At 41.2% G+C, this 18,361-nt stretch overlaps 2 protein-coding genes across 3 annotated transcripts in view; one reads left to right on the forward strand and one right to left on the reverse strand.

Moving 5' to 3' along the window:
• TOMM70 (translocase of outer mitochondrial membrane 70) overlaps positions 1-3,858 on the reverse strand; it is a 36,442-nt gene extending 32,584 nt beyond the window's left edge. The window contains exon 1 of the mRNA XM_052642236.1: positions 3,332-3,858. Within this exon, the coding sequence (XP_052498196.1) occupies positions 3,332-3,658 (327 nt within the window). The 5' untranslated portion in view covers positions 3,659-3,858. The remainder of the gene's footprint in view (positions 1-3,331) is intronic.
• Positions 3,859-4,050: 192 nt separating this feature from the next.
• LNP1 (leukemia NUP98 fusion partner 1) overlaps positions 4,051-18,361 on the forward strand; it is a 41,022-nt gene continuing 26,711 nt past the window's right edge. The window contains exon 1 of one of the 2 annotated variants that reach the window (XM_052646823.1): positions 4,051-4,133. The gene's annotated coding sequence lies outside the window, so the exon portion shown is untranslated. Of the gene's footprint in view, positions 4,134-4,345; positions 4,668-18,361 lie in introns of those variants that run through there. The other variant, XM_052646817.1, reaches the window with a different exon arrangement.

The raw sequence follows: 18,361 nt of genomic DNA on the forward strand, positions 1-18,361 counted from the left end.
AGCAGGTTATCAGTTTTTGACCTCTTTATTAAAATGTTTACACACATCTCTCCCTTCCTATTTTAAAGGATTGACTTAGATTAGTGGTTCCTAAACATTTCACTCTTGTGCAACATTAAAAAAAAACCTGAACTGGTATAACTGCTTTTTTAAGTAATCAAATGAACAATTGGATAAAACACTACTATAAAGTCAGTAGTAAATAAATGCACTTTTAAAAATTCACAGGTTGTTTAAAAAGAGAAATATGTAAGACATTTGTGCAGCCAGATGCCATGGCTGGTGTGTATCTGAATGATGCTGCCCTGCGATAACTCAGGCCCAGAGACCGAGAAGTTCTATGGATTAGATGATTCACGAAGAACCTTACGAATTTTGAAAAATCTGTTAATTCTCAAGTTTTCAAAATAAATTACTGAAACAAAGTGGCAAGTCATGGTAGATTTTATAATGTTCCAAAGTGGAAAATGATTTAACACTTTACCTCTGTCTCACACTATCAACTGTAATTAGTTGGTAAAATCCTGAAATCCCATTAATTAAACAAAAATAGAATTTTTTTGCTTTACAAGTATTTGCTATCCCAGAAAAAGCCAATTTGGTATAGTCTGTTTGGACATGAGTATCACAAACCCAACAGACAGGAGCCCAGTAATTAGTTCAGTTTTACATTAAGGCAAACATAAGCCAACAAACAATAACCACTGATTTTCCATTCTGCTCACTGATACTGAGCCCTAAACTGACAATATTTGTCCATTCCTGCATTCCCTTAAAAATTACAACTATTGATTAAGTGGAAAAGAATTGAGCATCAGGATTCTGTCAGTTTTCCCACCAGTTCAAACAAACGTTTTCTTATTTACAAAGCCCACTGAGGTTGACAATTTAAAGGTGCTATTCAAATATAAAACAATTTCTCCAACCACAGATAAATAATAAATTACCATTTGTCATCAAATAGTCTAATAATAACTCTAAGGATCGGGATATTAAAAAAATGAACGAAGTCTTTCAATATACATTGATCTTCATGAGTTACAATACAAATTTCCATTAAAAAAAATGGCAAAGACATTTTTACTGTTGCTTTACTAAAGTATCATCTAGTAACTCAAAGTAAGATTATAGGTACAACTCCATAAAATCTGCAAGAACAGTATGTGCAAGTGTTTTGCTCAGTTTTATTTTGGGTCAGAAGTAATCATTTTAAAGCAGTTCAAGTTATACAAAGAAGTCAATATTGAAGTCTAATTTTCAGCAGCAATGATGTGAACTAAAAAATTGTTCTGGTAAAACTACAAACGCCATGAAATTTAAAAATTATCACAGTGTTGACCTAGACAATGCTGAAAATCTGAAAATAGGGCTTAAGGAAATCTAAAATCTGACAGTATGCTAAATTCTATCAAATGCCAAAAAGGTGAGATGGAGTAGGTCATTTTTGAAACTGCAAAATCAGAGCCTAGCTTTTTTTTGGTAATTTAGAGGAGGGCATGGCAACCCACTCCAATATTCTTGGCTGGAGAATCCCCATGGACAGAGGAGCCTGGCGAGCTATAGTCCATAAAGTCAAAGAGAGTCAGACACAACTTAGCACAGCACAGCACAGCACATAGAACTGAGAACTTTTATGTATTTTTTATTTATCCACTGTTCTTCTGTGATTAAAAACAAACAAAATAGGAAATGGCCAGAGACTTTCAGAAACATGAAAACAAGACAATTGATGACTAATTCATGGTGCCGTGATCACCACTCCCAGGGCTGAAATAAAAGAGATCTAATATTTTAATTCTCTTCTCTTAGAGGGATGACACCAACATCTGAGAGATAAAATGACTTTCCAAGGTAATTCTGGTGGAGACCCCAATATAAAACACACATACATTTCCTGGTTCTCACAGTCCATAGGTTTTTTCCAGCATAGTCGTACTGCATCTTTGCTACACTTTTTTTAAAAGCAGTATGTTACTCTCCCCTTAGAAAGACTATTTGATTCTCTCAGGGCCTAGCACAATGCCTGATATATAGGCTGTAGGATGCACTAAACTAAGGTAGTTTGCTTCCACATCAGAACTTCCTTTAAAATTGACTACTTATCAGGAGCTTCCCTGATAGTTCAGCTGGTAAAGAATTCGAATGCAATGCAGGAGACCCCAGTTTGATTCCTGGGTTGGGAAGATCCTCTGGAGAAGGGATAGGCTACCCAGGATTCTTGGGCTTCCCTTGTAGCTCAGCTGGTAAAGAATCAGCCCGCAATGCGGGAGACCTGGGTTCCATCCCTGGGTTGGGAACATCCCCTGTAAAAGAGAAAGACTACCCACACTCCAGTATTCTTGCCCAGAGAATTCCAAGGACTGTATAGTCCATGAAGTGGCAAAGAGTCAGGCAGACTGACCGACTTTCACTCACTCACTTAATAAAAACATGTCATCACTCTGGATAGTATAATCTGGAAATAATTTGAAAATATATATAACTGAGAGTTTTCTGACCAAAGTTTCCTCTGAACTGATTCACTCTGTAACTGTAACTGGCATTATACAATTTCACACTCAGAAAAATCCTCCCCACCCCCCTCAGCTCACTCCTGTATTGTTGAATGCAGCCAGGCCAATTCCACTCCCTCCCATCTCCCCCAACAGCTGTCAGATACCAGAAGGATTTAATAGTTCCAACAAAACCATACAGAGCAGTTTATCAGGCACTCTGAAGCTTGGCTTAACGTCAGAGAATCCGTATCACGCAGTCAGGCTTGGTCATGTTAAGTTTCCAGGTAAAATTAAAAAAAATAAATTTAAGATGCTTCTAACCTAAGTTTAAGAACTCACTCCTACAGATGAAATAAATACCTCTGAACACCATTTTACTCTTGTCCACCAAGTCACTGTATTTACTCCCCAACCGAGGGAGTCATTTGTTATTAAAAGATTATTACTGATTAAGTCCTAGGCCTTAGAAATGATCAAGGCAATTCATATCACAATGTACCGATCGTTAAGGGAATTTGGCTTCCTTCACTAGTTAGAGATAATCATCACATTAGCAAATATCCCCTTACCCACAACGATAAAGATAAACGCTGTGTCACTGAGAAGAAAAGCAAATATTTTTCTGAAACCAAAAGGAAACTGTGAACGAATGTTGCTAACCTGTGCCCTCGGGCTACTCCATTCCCTATAACGGCAGCCAGAACTGAGTTTCCCTAAACCCATGCGCGGCCGCTTGGCAGCTTCCATCTGATGGGAAGCCCCTTGAGGGGCACAACCCCGTCAAGGAAAGGCTGCACCTGCCGGGTTCTACCTCCATGCCCGGGGCTGCTTCTCACCATTTCCAGGTGAGTACCGGGGCCATCGGGGTGTCCGCTGCCCGGGGCCGGACTGGCCCTGCCCTCTGGGGTCTTCCGTTCACTGTTGCGCTTCAGGCCGCCGGAGTCGCCTCGGGCCCCGGTCTCCCGGCGCCTCCGCTGCCGGCTCCATAGGTACAGGGCACCCGCGCCTAGCAGCAGGGGCGCCCCGACCGCCAGCGCCAGCTGCCATCTCGGCAGGCTGCCGGTGCCCGGGCCCGAAGTCGCACTGCCGCCGCCCACCCCACTCCCGGAACCGGGTCCAGCCGCTGCGACCACTGCCGCCTCCACAGGCTTAGAGGCGGCCATAACGAGTGTCCTCCGCCACCGCCTCCTTGCTGGTCGCGGGAGCCACAGTCACCAGGCAGCGTCCCAAGGAAAACGGGAGGGAGGTAGGGAAGGAAAGCAGTGAGCGAACAAGCACGCTAGGCAGCAAGAGCGGACGACAGAAAAGGGCCAGAGGTCACCGGAAGCCCAAGGCATGCCGGGCCAGACCTAGCCGTCCTTCTTTTTCCTTCTCAAAAAAGGGAGGAGGGGCAGGGAGAAAAGAGGAGGGGCAGGGAGAAAAGAGGAGTGGAAAATCACTTCCGGGTCAAGGTAAACTGGGCGTGATCTGAACGTCCCAGGCAGTCCTTTTTCTTTCCTTTCGTACCGCTGCTGATTGTAAGACTAACTTCTGGGGTCCGGGGCCTCCGGTGATAGCCGATGCCGCTCCCTACGCCTTCAGTAAAGAAGGCTAGCGAAGCGGAGGAAGGGCGCATAAACAGCGGGTTAAAGTGTTCGGGTGCGCAGAGGAAGCTTCAAGCTCTTAAGCTGCGCTAAGAATGGGCGGGAGTAACACAGGAGTTTTGAAGATTATTGGCTGGCAGGAGTGGTGGGCGGGGCGTAGGACGAGCCGCCTAGTTCATTGGTGGAATTTGGACCCCTCGTTTTCTCGTTACCGCCACGTTGGCGCTGCTTAGAGCCCGGCGGCAGTTAACTCGGCTGTCCGTGCGCGTGTCTCGGGAAACCATCGGGTTGGAAGGACTTAAAAATGTAGGAGGAAAGCCAAAAGCTGAAGATAGCCCGGTATCACCGGTCTTCTTAGCTCTTCCATGGCCAGATTTTAGTTTGGAAGAATTTGAGGTTATTGAGGGCAACGGCGGGTGGCAGAAGTCAGACTCGGTGGAAATCTAGGTTGGCTCCAGTTGAAACAGCTTTAACGGGGTCCCTGCGACTCACCTTCTGCACCAATTACGAGAGCGATGACGTCTGGGTGTTACGAGGTTCTCGAAGTGAGAGGGTAGAAATGAGAAGACCCAGAGTTCCCATCTTTCCTGTACGTATTCGTGTCATACTGGATTTCACTTGACATCCCAGCCCACATCTCGCTCTTGGGAGCCTCCGCGCCCTCCCCAGTGCTCTGATCCACCCACTGTCCTGCCATCTTCCCAAGTAGAAATTTCAGCTTTATGTATCTAATAGCTTTGTCAGGTCCTGTCACCATGTTCTGCACCAGATTTCTTAAAAATACAAAAATTTTCCTTGCAAGAAGTTTAGAATTCAGAGTATTCGCAAGAATAAAAGACAAGTATTAATAGAAAATCAGAGTCCAGAACTATGGCTCTCCATTTCAGGTATACTGATCTGCAGACCCTCATAATAAAAATTTACAAATGAAGATTTTGCTTTTGGGTACAACCGAGGATTTTCGACACGCGAAAATATGCATGTGCAGACTATAGCGGCTGCATAAAGATTGAAGGGAGATAATTTATTAAATGGTACCAAAATAGACTGAATGGCCTAATTTGAAAGTCAGGATAATTGCTTTTCTCTTGCTTCATAAGGGTTCCTATTGGTACATTGCTTTCAGGCTGTAGAGTTCCTTAGCAACAGGCTAAAAAGATGAGCTAAAAATAATAGCAGTAGAATTGATCAAATAGTGATTGTTGCAGGCAATGACTTCTCTCACTTCCTGATTTCCAACCCCCAAAAGCAAGTCTTTGATCCGTTAATGTAGTTTTTCCCTAGCCTTTTCAGAACAAAGTTAGACTCTCTCTTGGAATTTCAGTTTTTCTGCAGCCTCAGGGGATTGTAGAATGCTAGTAATTACAAATTATTGGTAGGAACTAAAACATTTAAAGTTTTTAAAGGAAACTTGTTTATCGTAATAGGCAGTGGATTGTTATAGTTGCAATCAAAAGTTACAAAAGTTACCGTGAAGTGTCCTTTCTACGGGTTTCCTAGCCACTGGGTTACCGCCAAAGACAATGTTAAGAATGTCTTGAAACATTTTATTTAAGTAGCTATTATTTATCTAAAGAGTTGGTTTTATTTTTAAGATTGGCATCAGTAAATGAATTTGTCCTTGTTACTTTTTTACCTTGTTAAACATGTCATTTCCACTCCCTAGTCTATTCCATTTCCTAATTGAATATAATGTGAAACTGAGTAAAAGTTGTCACTATCTTTGTGACCTCACTGAACTGATGCATGCATTTCTAAGCTGTGAAATACTGAAAACAGGTTATATGTTAAAGATTTAATTAGATGGTATTTAAGGTAACTCCAGTACTCTTGCCTGGAAAATCCCATGGATGGAGGAGCCTGGTAGGCTGCAGTCCACGGGGTCACAAAGCGTTGGACAGGACTGAGCAACTTCACTTTCACTTTTCAGTTTCATGCACTGGAGAAGGAAATGGCAACCCACTCCAGTGTTTCTTGACAGGAGAATCCCAGGACAAGGGAGCCTGGTGGGCTGGCGTCTATGGGGTCCCACAGAGTCGGAGATGACTGAAGTGACTTAGCAGCAGTGGCAGCAGCAAGGTCTTTTTAGTGTAATGTTGCAAAATAGTAGGCACTCAATGCTTAGTTCTCTGTGTCTCTAAATTTTAAAGGAGAGAAGTAAAAGAATTATGTCTCATTTTTTTAAAAATTGAAATGTTATGTATGTGAACAGATATTTTCTTTCTAGATTAAAGGAACTCAGTAGACGAAACTCTTCACTTCTCTGGTCTGTGTCTTAGGAGGCATTTGAATGAGGCTGAACATCTAATAGCGTGGGATGCAAAACACTTGAGTTCTTAATCTAGATTTTAATAGTACTAAGCTGTGGGTGTGACTGGACACCTGCTTTCTATGCTTTTGGGCTTCCCTGGTGGCTAAGATGGTTAAGAATCTGCCTGCAATGCGGGAGACCTGGGTTTGATCCCAGGGTTGAGAAGATCCCCTAGAGAAGGGAACACCTACCCATTCCAATATTCTGGCCTGGAGAATTTGTTGGACAGAGGAGATTGGCAGGCTGTAGTCCATGGGGTCACAAAGAGTCGGACATGATGAGGCGACTTTCAAAGCTTCTTTTGGGGCTTTCCTGGTGGCTCAGAGGTGAATTCTCCTGCAATGGAGGAGGTGTGGGTTCAATTCTTGGGGTTGGGAATGTCCCCTGGAGGAGGAAATGACAACCTACTCCAGTATTCTTGCTGGGGAAAATCCCATGGACTCATGAGCCCAGCAGGTTACAGTCCATGGGGTCTCAAGAGAGTGGGTAACAACTTAGTGACTAAACAACAGCAAAGCTTCTCATAGCTTTAACTTTGTATAATTCTATCCTTTCAATTGTCGTTGCCACATGAAAGGCTTTTTGATTGGTGAAGTTAGTGGATAGTTGGTTAATTGGTTGATGGCCAAGCCGTCTAATGAGACCACAGACGTGCTCGTTTTAGGCATACATCTAGCTTGATTCTCTTTCAACTCTTCCTTAGGTCCATTCTTTGTTTTTCTTCACTGAAAAATTACTTGAAAGAATTGTTTATACTTGTTACCTTAGCCTATTTATCACTCATTTCATCCAAAATCTCTGATAAGCAGTTTCTAACTTTATTACTAGTCTGAAACTGCTTTAGAGGTCACACGTTATTGCTTTTAGTTTTCATATGCTTTTGCTGGATACCACGGGTCATTCTCTATTTGAAATGTTGTTTTTCCTGGCTTTCAGGAGAGTCAGTTCAGTTTAGTCACTCAGTTGTGTCCAGTACTTCGTGACCCCATGGACTGCAGCACACCAGGCTTCCCTGTCTATCACCAATTCCTGAAGCTTGCTCAAACTCATGTCCATTGCGTCGGTGATGCCATCCAACCATCTGATCCTCTGTCATCCCCTTCTCCTGCCTTCAGTCTTTCCCAGCATCAGGGTCTTTTCCAATAAATCAATTCTTCACATCGGGTGACCAAACAAAGTATTGGAGCTTCGTCTTTTATCAGTCCTTCCAATGAATATTCAGGACTGATTTCCTTTAGGATGGACTGATTGGATCTTCTTGCAGTCCAAGGGACTAGACGGACCTTTTTTGGAAAAATAATGTCTCTGCTTTTTAATATGCTGTCTAGGTTGGTCTCTTCATAAGACTAAATTCTCCTCTTTCTTTTACTGACAAACCTCTAGATACATATTGCCCAATAAAACTTTCTGTGATGTTGGAAATGTTTTCTATCTCTGATATCCAATATGGTAGCCATTTGAAATGTATTTAGTACAACTAACTAAATTTTTCATTTCAATTTAAATTGATTTGAGTACCTTCATGTGATTAATAGTGCCTACTATGGACAGCACACCTATAGATCTTCCTCAAGTATGAGAATCCATAAAAATATATCCTCTTCTTTATCTGCATTAGTAACTGATGTACATTGCTTCAACTTCAGAGGTTATCTGCATATAATCTGTCTACACATCTCCTGGTATGACTTATCTCTTCACCTCTAGCCCTGTAATTTCTACTGTTCATTGAGCAGCTTTGCCTGGATATCTCATTTTTAAAAAAATATAACACATTCTCTTTGCTCCTCATTCTCTTCCTTTGTGTAATCCTTTTTTTCCTCATAACATCTCTGTTGTCTTACTGGTTACTCATACTTGAAACCTTAGACATTTTTGAACCTTTCTTTTTTCCAGCCTGTCTACCCAAGCACAAGTAAATGTCCCAGTATACACTTGCGCATGCATGCTCAGTCACTCAGTTGTGCCTGACTCTTTGCAACCCCATGGACTGTTAGCCCGCCAGGCTCTTCTGTCCATGGACTTTTCAAGGCAAGAATTCTAGAGTGGGTTGCCATTTCCAATATACACATATCTGATCCTGGGAGGGATTGGGGGCAGGAGGAGAAGGGGACGACAGAGGATGAGATGGCTGGATGGCATCACTGACTCGATGGACGTGAGTCTGAGTGAACTCCGGGAGTTGGTGATGGACAGGGAGGCCTGGCGTGCTGCAGTTCATGGGGTTGCAAAGAGTCAGACACGACTGAGCGACTGAACTGAACTGAACTGAAACATAAAATCAGCTATGAAGTCTTGCTGATTGTAATATCTTTTTGATTTTTTTTTCCTTTCTGTGCTCTTTGCCACTTCCAGTTCAAATATGTGAAGACACTTAAAAGTATGTCTGACACATAGTAGATGCTCGATAAATAGTTTCTTCCCTTCTTCCTCTATTTTTTTCCCATTACCTTCATCCTCCCTGTATGCTGTATTAGCTTCCCTGTTTGTGGTACCTCTCCCATGTGCCACTTTGCAGCTTGGTACTAGGTTCTTCTTCCCAAAGTGTAACTCCAATTTCATTCTCTAGCTCTCAGACTTTCAGAATTGCTCCACTTCCTATAAATGTCTCTACCTACCCCCACCTCCTTTCTCACACTTTTGTCTGTTTCCTTGGGCACCATTCTTAGCACAAGTGTTTGAAATTATTTATTGAGGACATAAGCTCCATACCAGTAGAAACTTTGTTTATCTTTTGCTTCCAGAGCTCCAAAAATCGTCAGTGTTAATGACTGATTTTATGTGTCAACCCGGCCATAAGGTGCCCAGGTATATGGTCAAACATTATTCTGGGTGCTTCTGAGAGGGTTGGGTTTTTGGCTGTTGTTGGTGGTGATGAAATTAACATTTGAATCAATTTTACTGAATGAAGCAGATTGCCTTCCCTAATTGGTTGAAGACCTGAATAGAAAAAAAGATTGATTGCGCAAGAGGGAACTTCAGTGTTCCCTTGAGCTGGGACATTGATCTTTTCTGCTTTTGGACTCGAACTGAAGCATTGGCTGTTTGGGGGTCTTGAACTTGCCAGCTTTCACACTGGAATTTATACAGTCAGTTCTATTGGGTTTCTGGTTGTTGAGTGCAGATCTTGGGACTTCTCAGCCTCTATAATTGCATGAATCTGTTCCTTTTTATAAATTTCTATTTCTGTTTCTCTGGAGAGCCCCATGAAATACCTATATATTTTGGTTCTAGGGTAGAGTACTGCTGTAACAAATACCAAAAATGTGAAAGTGACTTTGGAATTGTGTGATGGGTAAAGGCTGAAACAGTTTTGAGGCATGTGCTAGAAAAAAGCTGAGATTGCTGTGAAGAAACTGTTGATAGATATGAGGACATTAAAGGTGTTTCTGGTGAGGGCTCAGAAAGAAAAGAGGCAAACAGGAGACAAAACTTCCACATGAATAGTCATGAAATGTTGGTAGAAATGTGAATGATAAAGGCCATTCCAGTGAGATCTCAAGTAGAAATGAGGGAAAGGTTATTGGAAATTGGAGCAAAGAGATCCTTCTTGTAAAGCGTCCAAAAAAAACTTGGTTGAATTGTGTCCCAGTGTTTTCTAAAAGTTAGAAGTGTGAGTGATGATTGGATATTCAGCAGAGGAGATTTCTAAGCAAAGTATTGAAGGTGTGCCTTGGGTAGTCCTTACTATTTATAGTAAAATGTAAGAGAAGCAAGATGAATTGAAGAAGAAACTTTAAATAAAAAGGAACTAGGAGATTTGGAAAATTCTGAGCCTTCTGCAGAAAGAGAGAGAAAGAAAGCTTATTCTGAAGAGAACACTAGGATGTGGCCGAAACTATTCGATGGATAATTAGTACAACTTATGGACTTAATTGTCAATATCAGCAGAAGCCAGGAATAGAAACAGGGTTTTATCAGCAAAAACACTGCCAGCTGGAACTAAAGAGGACCCCCCCAAAATAGGATGGAATGAAGAAGGCTGTTGTAGTTTGGGGCTTTTACAGGATAGGACCATACAGTTATTCAGCTGTGAACTTGCTTTATGTTCAGGAAAAAGGAAGAATGCTAAGGGCTGTTCAGATGGCAGGGCTACTACTCCTACCACAGATCCAGGGGGCAGGGCCACCAGGACCTGTCTGCCCAGTGCCTTAGAGACAGGACCACCCTTGCAGAGAGCTGCATGAGCAGGGCCACCTTTTACTCCAGGCTGTGGAGGCGACACTGCCACCCCTGTGGGCCTGGAGGGCAGAGTATCAAACCAAAGAGGGTTATTGCTGAGCTTTAAGATCTAATGCAATTTGCTTTGCTAAATTTGTACTTGCTATATCAGCCCTTCTTTCCTATTTTTTCCCTTTTGGAATGGGCATATCTGTAATATGCCTGTCATTGTACACTTCACCCTTGAACAGTGTGGGGGGTTAGAGGTGCTGCCCCCACCCTGTACAGGTGAGCATCTGAATATGACTTTACTGTTGGCTCTCCCTCCATGTGTGTGGGCCTGCATCCGCAGACTCAGTTACCTCTGAAGAGTTGTGCTGTGCTTAGTCACTCAGTCATGTCTGACTCTTTGCGACCCTATGGACTGGTCAGTCTCTGTCCAAAGGGATTCTCTAGGCAAGAATACTGGAGTGGATTGCCATGCCCTCCTCCAGGGGATCTTCCCATCCCAGGAATCAAACCCAGGTCTCTTGCATTGCAAGCAGATTCTTTACTATCTGAGCCATCAGGGAAGCCCAAGAATACTGGAGTAGGTAGCCTGTCCCTTCTCCAGGGGATCTTTCCAACCCAGGAATTGAACTGGGGTTCCTGCATTGCAGGCGGATTTGTTACAGGTGAGCTATCAGGGAAGCACCATAGTGTTACACATATTTATTGAAGAAAATCCATGTGTAAGTGGACCTTCACAGCTCAGAACTCTTTTGTTCAAGGGCCATTTATATTTTGGAAGCATGTAACATGTCTGGTTGTCCAAGTTCATAACTAGAGAGGAATTTTTGCCTCAGGATGAATCATGTCTCAAGACCCACCCAATACCTGATTTATATGATATTTAAGTGAAACTTTGGACCTTAGATTTCTGAGTGGATGCTGGAATGAGTTAACTTTGGGGGCTGTTGGGATGGAATTAATGTATTTTGCATGTGACAAGGATGTGAATTTTGTATGAGAAGGACGTTAGTCTGGGAGGGATGGCTTGTTGTTCAGTCACTCAGTTGTATCTGACTCCTTGGAACCCCATGAACTGCAGCATGCCAGGCTTCCCTGTCCTTCACCATCTCCCAGAGTTTGCTCAAACTCATATCCATCGCATTGGTGCTGCCATCCAACCATCTCATCCTCTGTCATTCCCTTCTCCTCCTGTTTTCAATCTTTCCCAGCATTAGGGTCTTTTCTAATGAGTTGGCTGTTCACATCAGGTGGCCAAAGTATTGGAGCTTCAGCTTCAGCATCAGTCCTTCCAATGAATATTCGGGGTTGATTTCTGTTAAGATTGACTGGTTTGATCTCCTTTCAGTCCATGGGACTCTTAAGAGCCTTCTCCTACACACCACATTTTGAAAGCATCAATTCTACAGCCTTCTTTATGGTCCAACTCTCACATCCATACATGACTACTGGAAAAACCATAGCTTTGACTATACAGACCTTTGTCAGCAAAGTAATGTCTCTACTTTTTAATATGCTGTCTAGGTCGGCATAGATTTTCTTCCAAGGAGCAAGTGTCTTTTAATTTCATAGCTGCAGTCACCATCTGCAGTAATTTTGGAGCCCAAAAGAGTAAAGTCTGAAACTTTCCATTGTTTCCCCATCTATATGCCATGAAGTAATGGGACCAGATGCCATGATCTTAGTGTTTTGAATGTTGAGTTTTAAGCCAGCTTTTTTCTCTCTTCTCTTTCACCCTCATCAAGAGGCTCTTTAGTTCCTGTCCACTTTCTGCCACTGGGGTGGTGTCGTTTGCATATCTGAGATTATTGGTAGTAGACTGCTATAATCAAATATGCTAGGTTTGTTGGGCTAATGAACAGAAATTTGTTTCTTACAGTTCTGTAAGCTGAGAAGGCCAAGATCAAGGTTCTGGCCAGTTAGGTTTCTGGTGAGGGCTCGATTCCTGACTTGCAGGTGTCAGTCTTCTTGCTGTGTCCTCAGGTGATTTTCTTTCTTTGGTTCTTCTTTGTTTCTTTTTCTTCCTGTTTTTCTCACTCTTGCCCTTGCTCTCCCTCCTTCCCTTCCTTGCTTCCTTTCTTTCTCTCTTTTTTTTTCTCAAGGTGGGGAAAGGTGCAAGCTTTTTAGTGTCTCTTCTTAAAAGGACACTAATCCCAGTGGACCAGGGCCCAACTCCCATGACCTCATCTAATTTTAATTACATCTCAAAGGTCCCACCTCCCAGTATTATCACATTGAGGGTTAGGGCTTCAGTATATGATTGGTGTGTGTGTGGGGGGATATTCAGTATAGAGCAGGCACTCAATATGAGAGGCACTTGGTAAAGATTTTTTAAAGTAAACTATATTAAAGGGCATCAAAGAAGGAGAAAGTAGCATTCAAGATTGAGTAGGTAGAATGTAGCTTTACTTAAGACAATACTGAGTATCTACTATATGCAGGCTTTCCTTTAAAAACCTAAAATACTTTTCTGGAACTTTCTACAACATATCACTTTGCTACTTGTTTTTAAGAATGAATATTTGCCCTGCTTCATCAACTGGACTATAAGCATCCCAGATCAGGATATATCTGATTTATTTCATGTTTTATATAGTGCCTAACCCAGTGTCTGCTCTAATGCTGTGTCAGAACAAAGGAATATGTTTTCTCTGTTTACTTTGAATTACACAAAACTTTATGTCTCTTTTTCACAATTACCACATTGCCACAATTTTTTTTTTCATGTGTGCTCCCCATACTCAATTTTGAGTTTGTGAAGGATGGGGACCGTTAATCTAATCATCTTTGTATTCCCACATCTATTACGGGGCTGGGCATATAATCATTATTTGTTAACGTTTATCTGCTGAACACGATACCTGAAATATGGTCAGTGCTGAGTAAAGAGTTAATGAAGTATGTGTTGGGCAGTTTCCTGATTACTGCTTTATCTCCATTCCTGTCGCTAACATTGATGGTCTGGTGCCACACTGCTGGTCAAGACCACTGGGAGAACTGGGAAACCAGCTCAATCGCTGCAGCTGCTGCCATCCCCAGAAACTGTCTGCTTCCATCACCACCATCATCATAGCTACTAGTTCCCAGTCCCAAGCTTGCTGTGTTCACTGCTATCACCTCCACCACTGCTGTTCCTTTCCCTGGGACCTGATTAATTTGTCCTTCATATTCTGCTCATATATAGAAGTCCTTGTTTCTTCTGAGCCCTAGTGCTATTAATTTTTCTCCACTCTTAATGGTTTCTCCCTTATTCAGCTTCCATCAGAGCATCAGTTGAGTGGGTGGTACTACTTCTCAGGGGGAATGTCACTTTAATGATTCAATCAAGTAGTTGCTCTTTTTGCTGTCAAAGGAAGCCTCTGTGTTATCTTCAGGGAACAATCTGAAGAACAATCTGCAACAAGCCTAGATCCTCTCCTTAGCTGTGATGTTAGCTCATATTTATACTTTGTGCACTTCATTTGCCACCTTTCTGCCCACTCATACAGACTCCTAAGATCTTTCCATCCTCATCAACTTAGTTCATTGCCGCCCACAAGAATTTATGTCATTTGCAAATATAGAAATATTTCTTTGTACTTTATAAAGGTATCGCATGTAGGTTATACTAATTGTGCCTCGTGCAAGGAAGCTGGAAGAAGTGGAGGCTGAGATTCAGCCTGCACTTTGTTCATCTCAGTCTCATGTCAGACTGTGGCTATGAAAAAAGGTGTTCCTTTTTTCTGATTTGCATGAAGATGCTGACCCATCACTGAGTGATGGGCCCTTAGAGGAGTATCTACCCATTTTCTAATTCATTCCTATTAGACTAGTAACCTTTGTTATGCAGACCTGCTCTTAGCATTGGTCTAGTGCTGAACCTGAGATTCTCGTGCTATACTCGCCTGTCTTTACCTTTTGTTGTTTTTCCTAACCAGTGGGAAATTGCCTCAATTCCAATAATGAGGAGGAGACTCAATTTTGTTAAATTATGAAAAAGTGTAAAACCGTAAAAATAGTTTACATATCTGTGTTCCAGTTATCTATTGCTGCTTGACAGACTGTCCCAAGTGGTAGTGGTTTCTGCTGCTCTGTGCTAAGTTTCTTCACCCCTGTCCAACTCTTTGTGACCCTATGGACCATAGCCTGCCAGGTTCCTCTATCCATGGGATTCTTCAGGCAAGAATACTGGAGTGGGTTGCCTTGCCTCCTCCAGAGCTCTTCCTGACCTAGGGATCAAACCTGTGTCTCTTATGTCTCCTGCTTTGGCAGGTGGGTTGTTCATTATCACTAGTGACACCTAGGGAGCCTGGTATAGGTTTAAAACAACTATTTTATTCTATCTCACAATTTTGTTGCTCAGGAATTGGGGCAAGGCTTGAGTGAGTCTTCTCTTCTGCTGGTGTCAACAGAATTTACTCTCCTGGCGGATGGGCTGGTCTGGAGGGTTCCAGGTGGCTTCCCTTGGTATCTGACACCTTGGCGAAGATAGCTTGAAGACTGGACTCATTTGAGACTATCAAGTGGAGCACCTCCTTGTGGTCTTTCCAGCATAGGAGTCAGGGTAGTCAGACTTATGTTACATATCATGGTTCCCAGTGTGTGTGTCCTAAGAGTTGCAGGCAGAAGTTGCAAAGCTTTCCAAAACTTCACTTCTACTACATTTTGTGGGTCAAGCATGTTAGTAAGACCAGCACAGATTCATGGGGAAGTGAATTAGACTGCAAATCTCAATGGAAGAAGTAGCAAAAAGTTGCAGTTATTTTTAATATACCATGATCTTCTACCCAGATTTAACCAAAGTTGTATTTTGCCCTATCTACTTGTGATCCAATTAGAAAACATTTTCATTATAGAACCTTGATAAAGATCACCTGGAAGTCTAAATAAACATCATATCTAAGAGTGAAACATTAGTAGTAGTCTTTTTGAAGTTAAGAACCAGTCAAGCTTTTTAGGTTTATTACGTTACTGAAGGTGTTAGTAAGACAAAAAAATAAAAAAATTAAAGAATAGTGGAAAGGAAGAAGTAACTTGTTATTATTCACAGACAATATGTCTCCATATTGAAAATCCAAGAAAATCTGTAATCTAGATCTAAAAAAACAGTTCAACAACATTGTGGATAAAGGATAGCACTGTTCTTAGCCTGATTTCTTGTGCTTTCTGAACTATTGACTGTTTCGTGATTCTCTGATTCTTAGATCTAACAGATGGCCTTTTACTTCCTTCTTCCTTCAGGGTGGACAACTGTATCCTTCAGCATGGACAACTCATAGTTGGTTGTGTGACCCCACCCCTTCCACTTGGGGGTGGGGCCATCTTGTGTCTGTTGTAGAGTTGTCCATGGACGATTTCATTTAGAGCTTGCTCTATTGGTTTTTCTGTAGGGATTCAGAGAGATGGAAAAGCTATGCTATCTTTATTGCTATATTCCAAGAACACCTGTAGTTTAATAGCATTTTGATCTAGTCGCTACCCATTTAGAGAACTTTTCTTGGTAGCAATAATTTTTCATTTTACTTTTACAATGAAATAACTATAGAAGCTGCAAATACATGTATATGGAGGTCTCATGTACCTTTCACCCCCACCTTTCCCAACATCGACAACTTTCATAACTATAGGGCAATATCAAAATCAGGAAATTGACATAGATATAATCTGGAGAGCTTATTCAGATTTCAACAGCAATATACACACAGAACTTGGTGAAACTTTAACACATGTATAGCTTTGTGTGACTCCCACTGTTTTTTATAGACAGGCAGATTGATTGATTGATTTTAGGATTGGTTCACATGACTGTGCAAGCTGGCAAGTCCAAAATCTGCAGGGTGGGCTCGCAGGCTGGAGACCCCGGAGGAGGCAGTACTGTAGTTGAAGTCTAAAGGCAGTTTGCTGGCACAATTACCTCCTGTTCTGAGAAGTTTGGTCTTTTGTTCTATTTAGGCCATCAGCTATTTGGATGAGACTTACCTATGAATGGAGATCAATCTACTTTACTCAGAGTCCATTGATTTAATTTTAAATCTCAACCAAAAAAACACTCTTCTGAATATTTTTTTGAAGAAGAAACATCTGGAATAATTTTTGACCAAATATCTGGGCACCATGGGTTAACCAAGTTGATAAATAAGATTGACCATCACACTATATTATATTTTGGTTTTGTCATTAAATATTTTATTCTGAGAAGTTGGTTGTGTCATTAAATCCTATGATATTTTTAATGACTGACTGCAAAGAATTCCATCATATGAGTATGTCATAATTTATTAGCCTGATCTTCAAATTCTATTCTTAAGATAGTTCCACATTATTGCTGTTTAAAATAATGTTATGGTAAACAAATATCCTTTGTATGAACCTCTGATTATATACTTACAATACTTAGAAGTGAAATTTTTTACTTAAGGGATGAGAATATTTTTTATAGCTTCTTAATACACCTTGCAATATTTCTTTTCATAAAGGCTATGTTCAGACTAATAGTATGTGGCATTTGATCCTCAAAAGAGATTGTTCTAGAGCTTCATTAAAGTTTTTCTTTTTAATATTCTGAAGACTTCCCATTGTCTGTTGACTCAAAATTTAATTTTTCCAGTTTATTTTTCTAAATGTCTTAAGTATTTTGTCATGATTTCTGTTAAATGTTCGGTGATCCACTTCTTTATTTTACATTGCAAAATTTGATCCTATTAAGAAGTGAGACTCACAGGGACTTCCTCAGAAATCGAGTGGTTAAAACTCCAAGCTTCCACTGCAGGGGCACGGGTTCAATCCCTGGCCTGGGAACTTAGATCCCACGTGCTACTCGGTGTGACAAAAAAAGAGAAGTCAGGCTCACAGGAGTCTAATTCCCCCAGTTCTTCTCTGGAGCACTTTTTATGGGGAGGCTAGTGGACACAAGAGGAGGTGCTGAGGCACCACCCTTAAACTGTGTGAAATTGCAGTTAATAACTGGGAGGAAGTCTTTTCTGAAGTATGACACACTGGTGAGCTGAACTGATACAGTTTTTTACAAAGTGACAAATTTTAACAAATAGTGTGTTTACTCTTTTATAGAGTAATAGGTGCTCAGAGATCAAAAAGATCTTGAGAAATCATACAATTAATAATACTCCTGGAGACAAAGCCACAGAGATTCCGTCTCTGGCAGATGAGAATTAATGCTATCTCTAAAGGTCTCTTATGAAACAGGTGAGGTATGGTTTTTTAAAAAACTTTTACAACATCTAAAAACTTGGACTGTCATAAAGTCTCATTAGCCAAAGTCCTGCAGAACTTAATGATTGCTTAATGCCAAAGTAACTGGATATTTATACAACCAATATTCTAGTAGGCAAACCTCTGAAAACATACCTTTCCCTCAAATTTTTTTTGCATCAGCTGTTGAATACTTTAAAAATAGTTTTCATTATGTAAATTATACAACTTCGTAAAATAAAAATTGATCATGATGTACTTTCATATACATGCTTTAGGACACTTGGTTAGGCAGCAATCAGTATCTTTGGTAGTCACCTCAAAAGGGTTGCACACTTCAAAGTGTAACTGGATAAGAATCATGGAAATGGATGATATTAGGATATGTTGCATGCAAAAGAGCATTCTGATAATTAGGACATTAAATAGAACACAGCACACAGTGTCAAGTAGTCAAGCACTGCTCTCTGGCAAGTGAAAACTGTCTCAAAACCATTGATGTACTAAAAAAAAAAAAAAAGTGGCACCTTAGCTCTGTACATAGCATTTCTTTTCCAGAGTGAAACTGACTTGGCAAACTTGAAAGCAGTGTAATGAATAATTCTTCCTTTTAA

This window comes from Budorcas taxicolor, chromosome 1 (assembly GCF_023091745.1).
Source record: "Budorcas taxicolor isolate Tak-1 chromosome 1, Takin1.1, whole genome shotgun sequence".
Taxonomy (NCBI): domain Eukaryota; kingdom Metazoa; phylum Chordata; class Mammalia; order Artiodactyla; family Bovidae; genus Budorcas; species Budorcas taxicolor.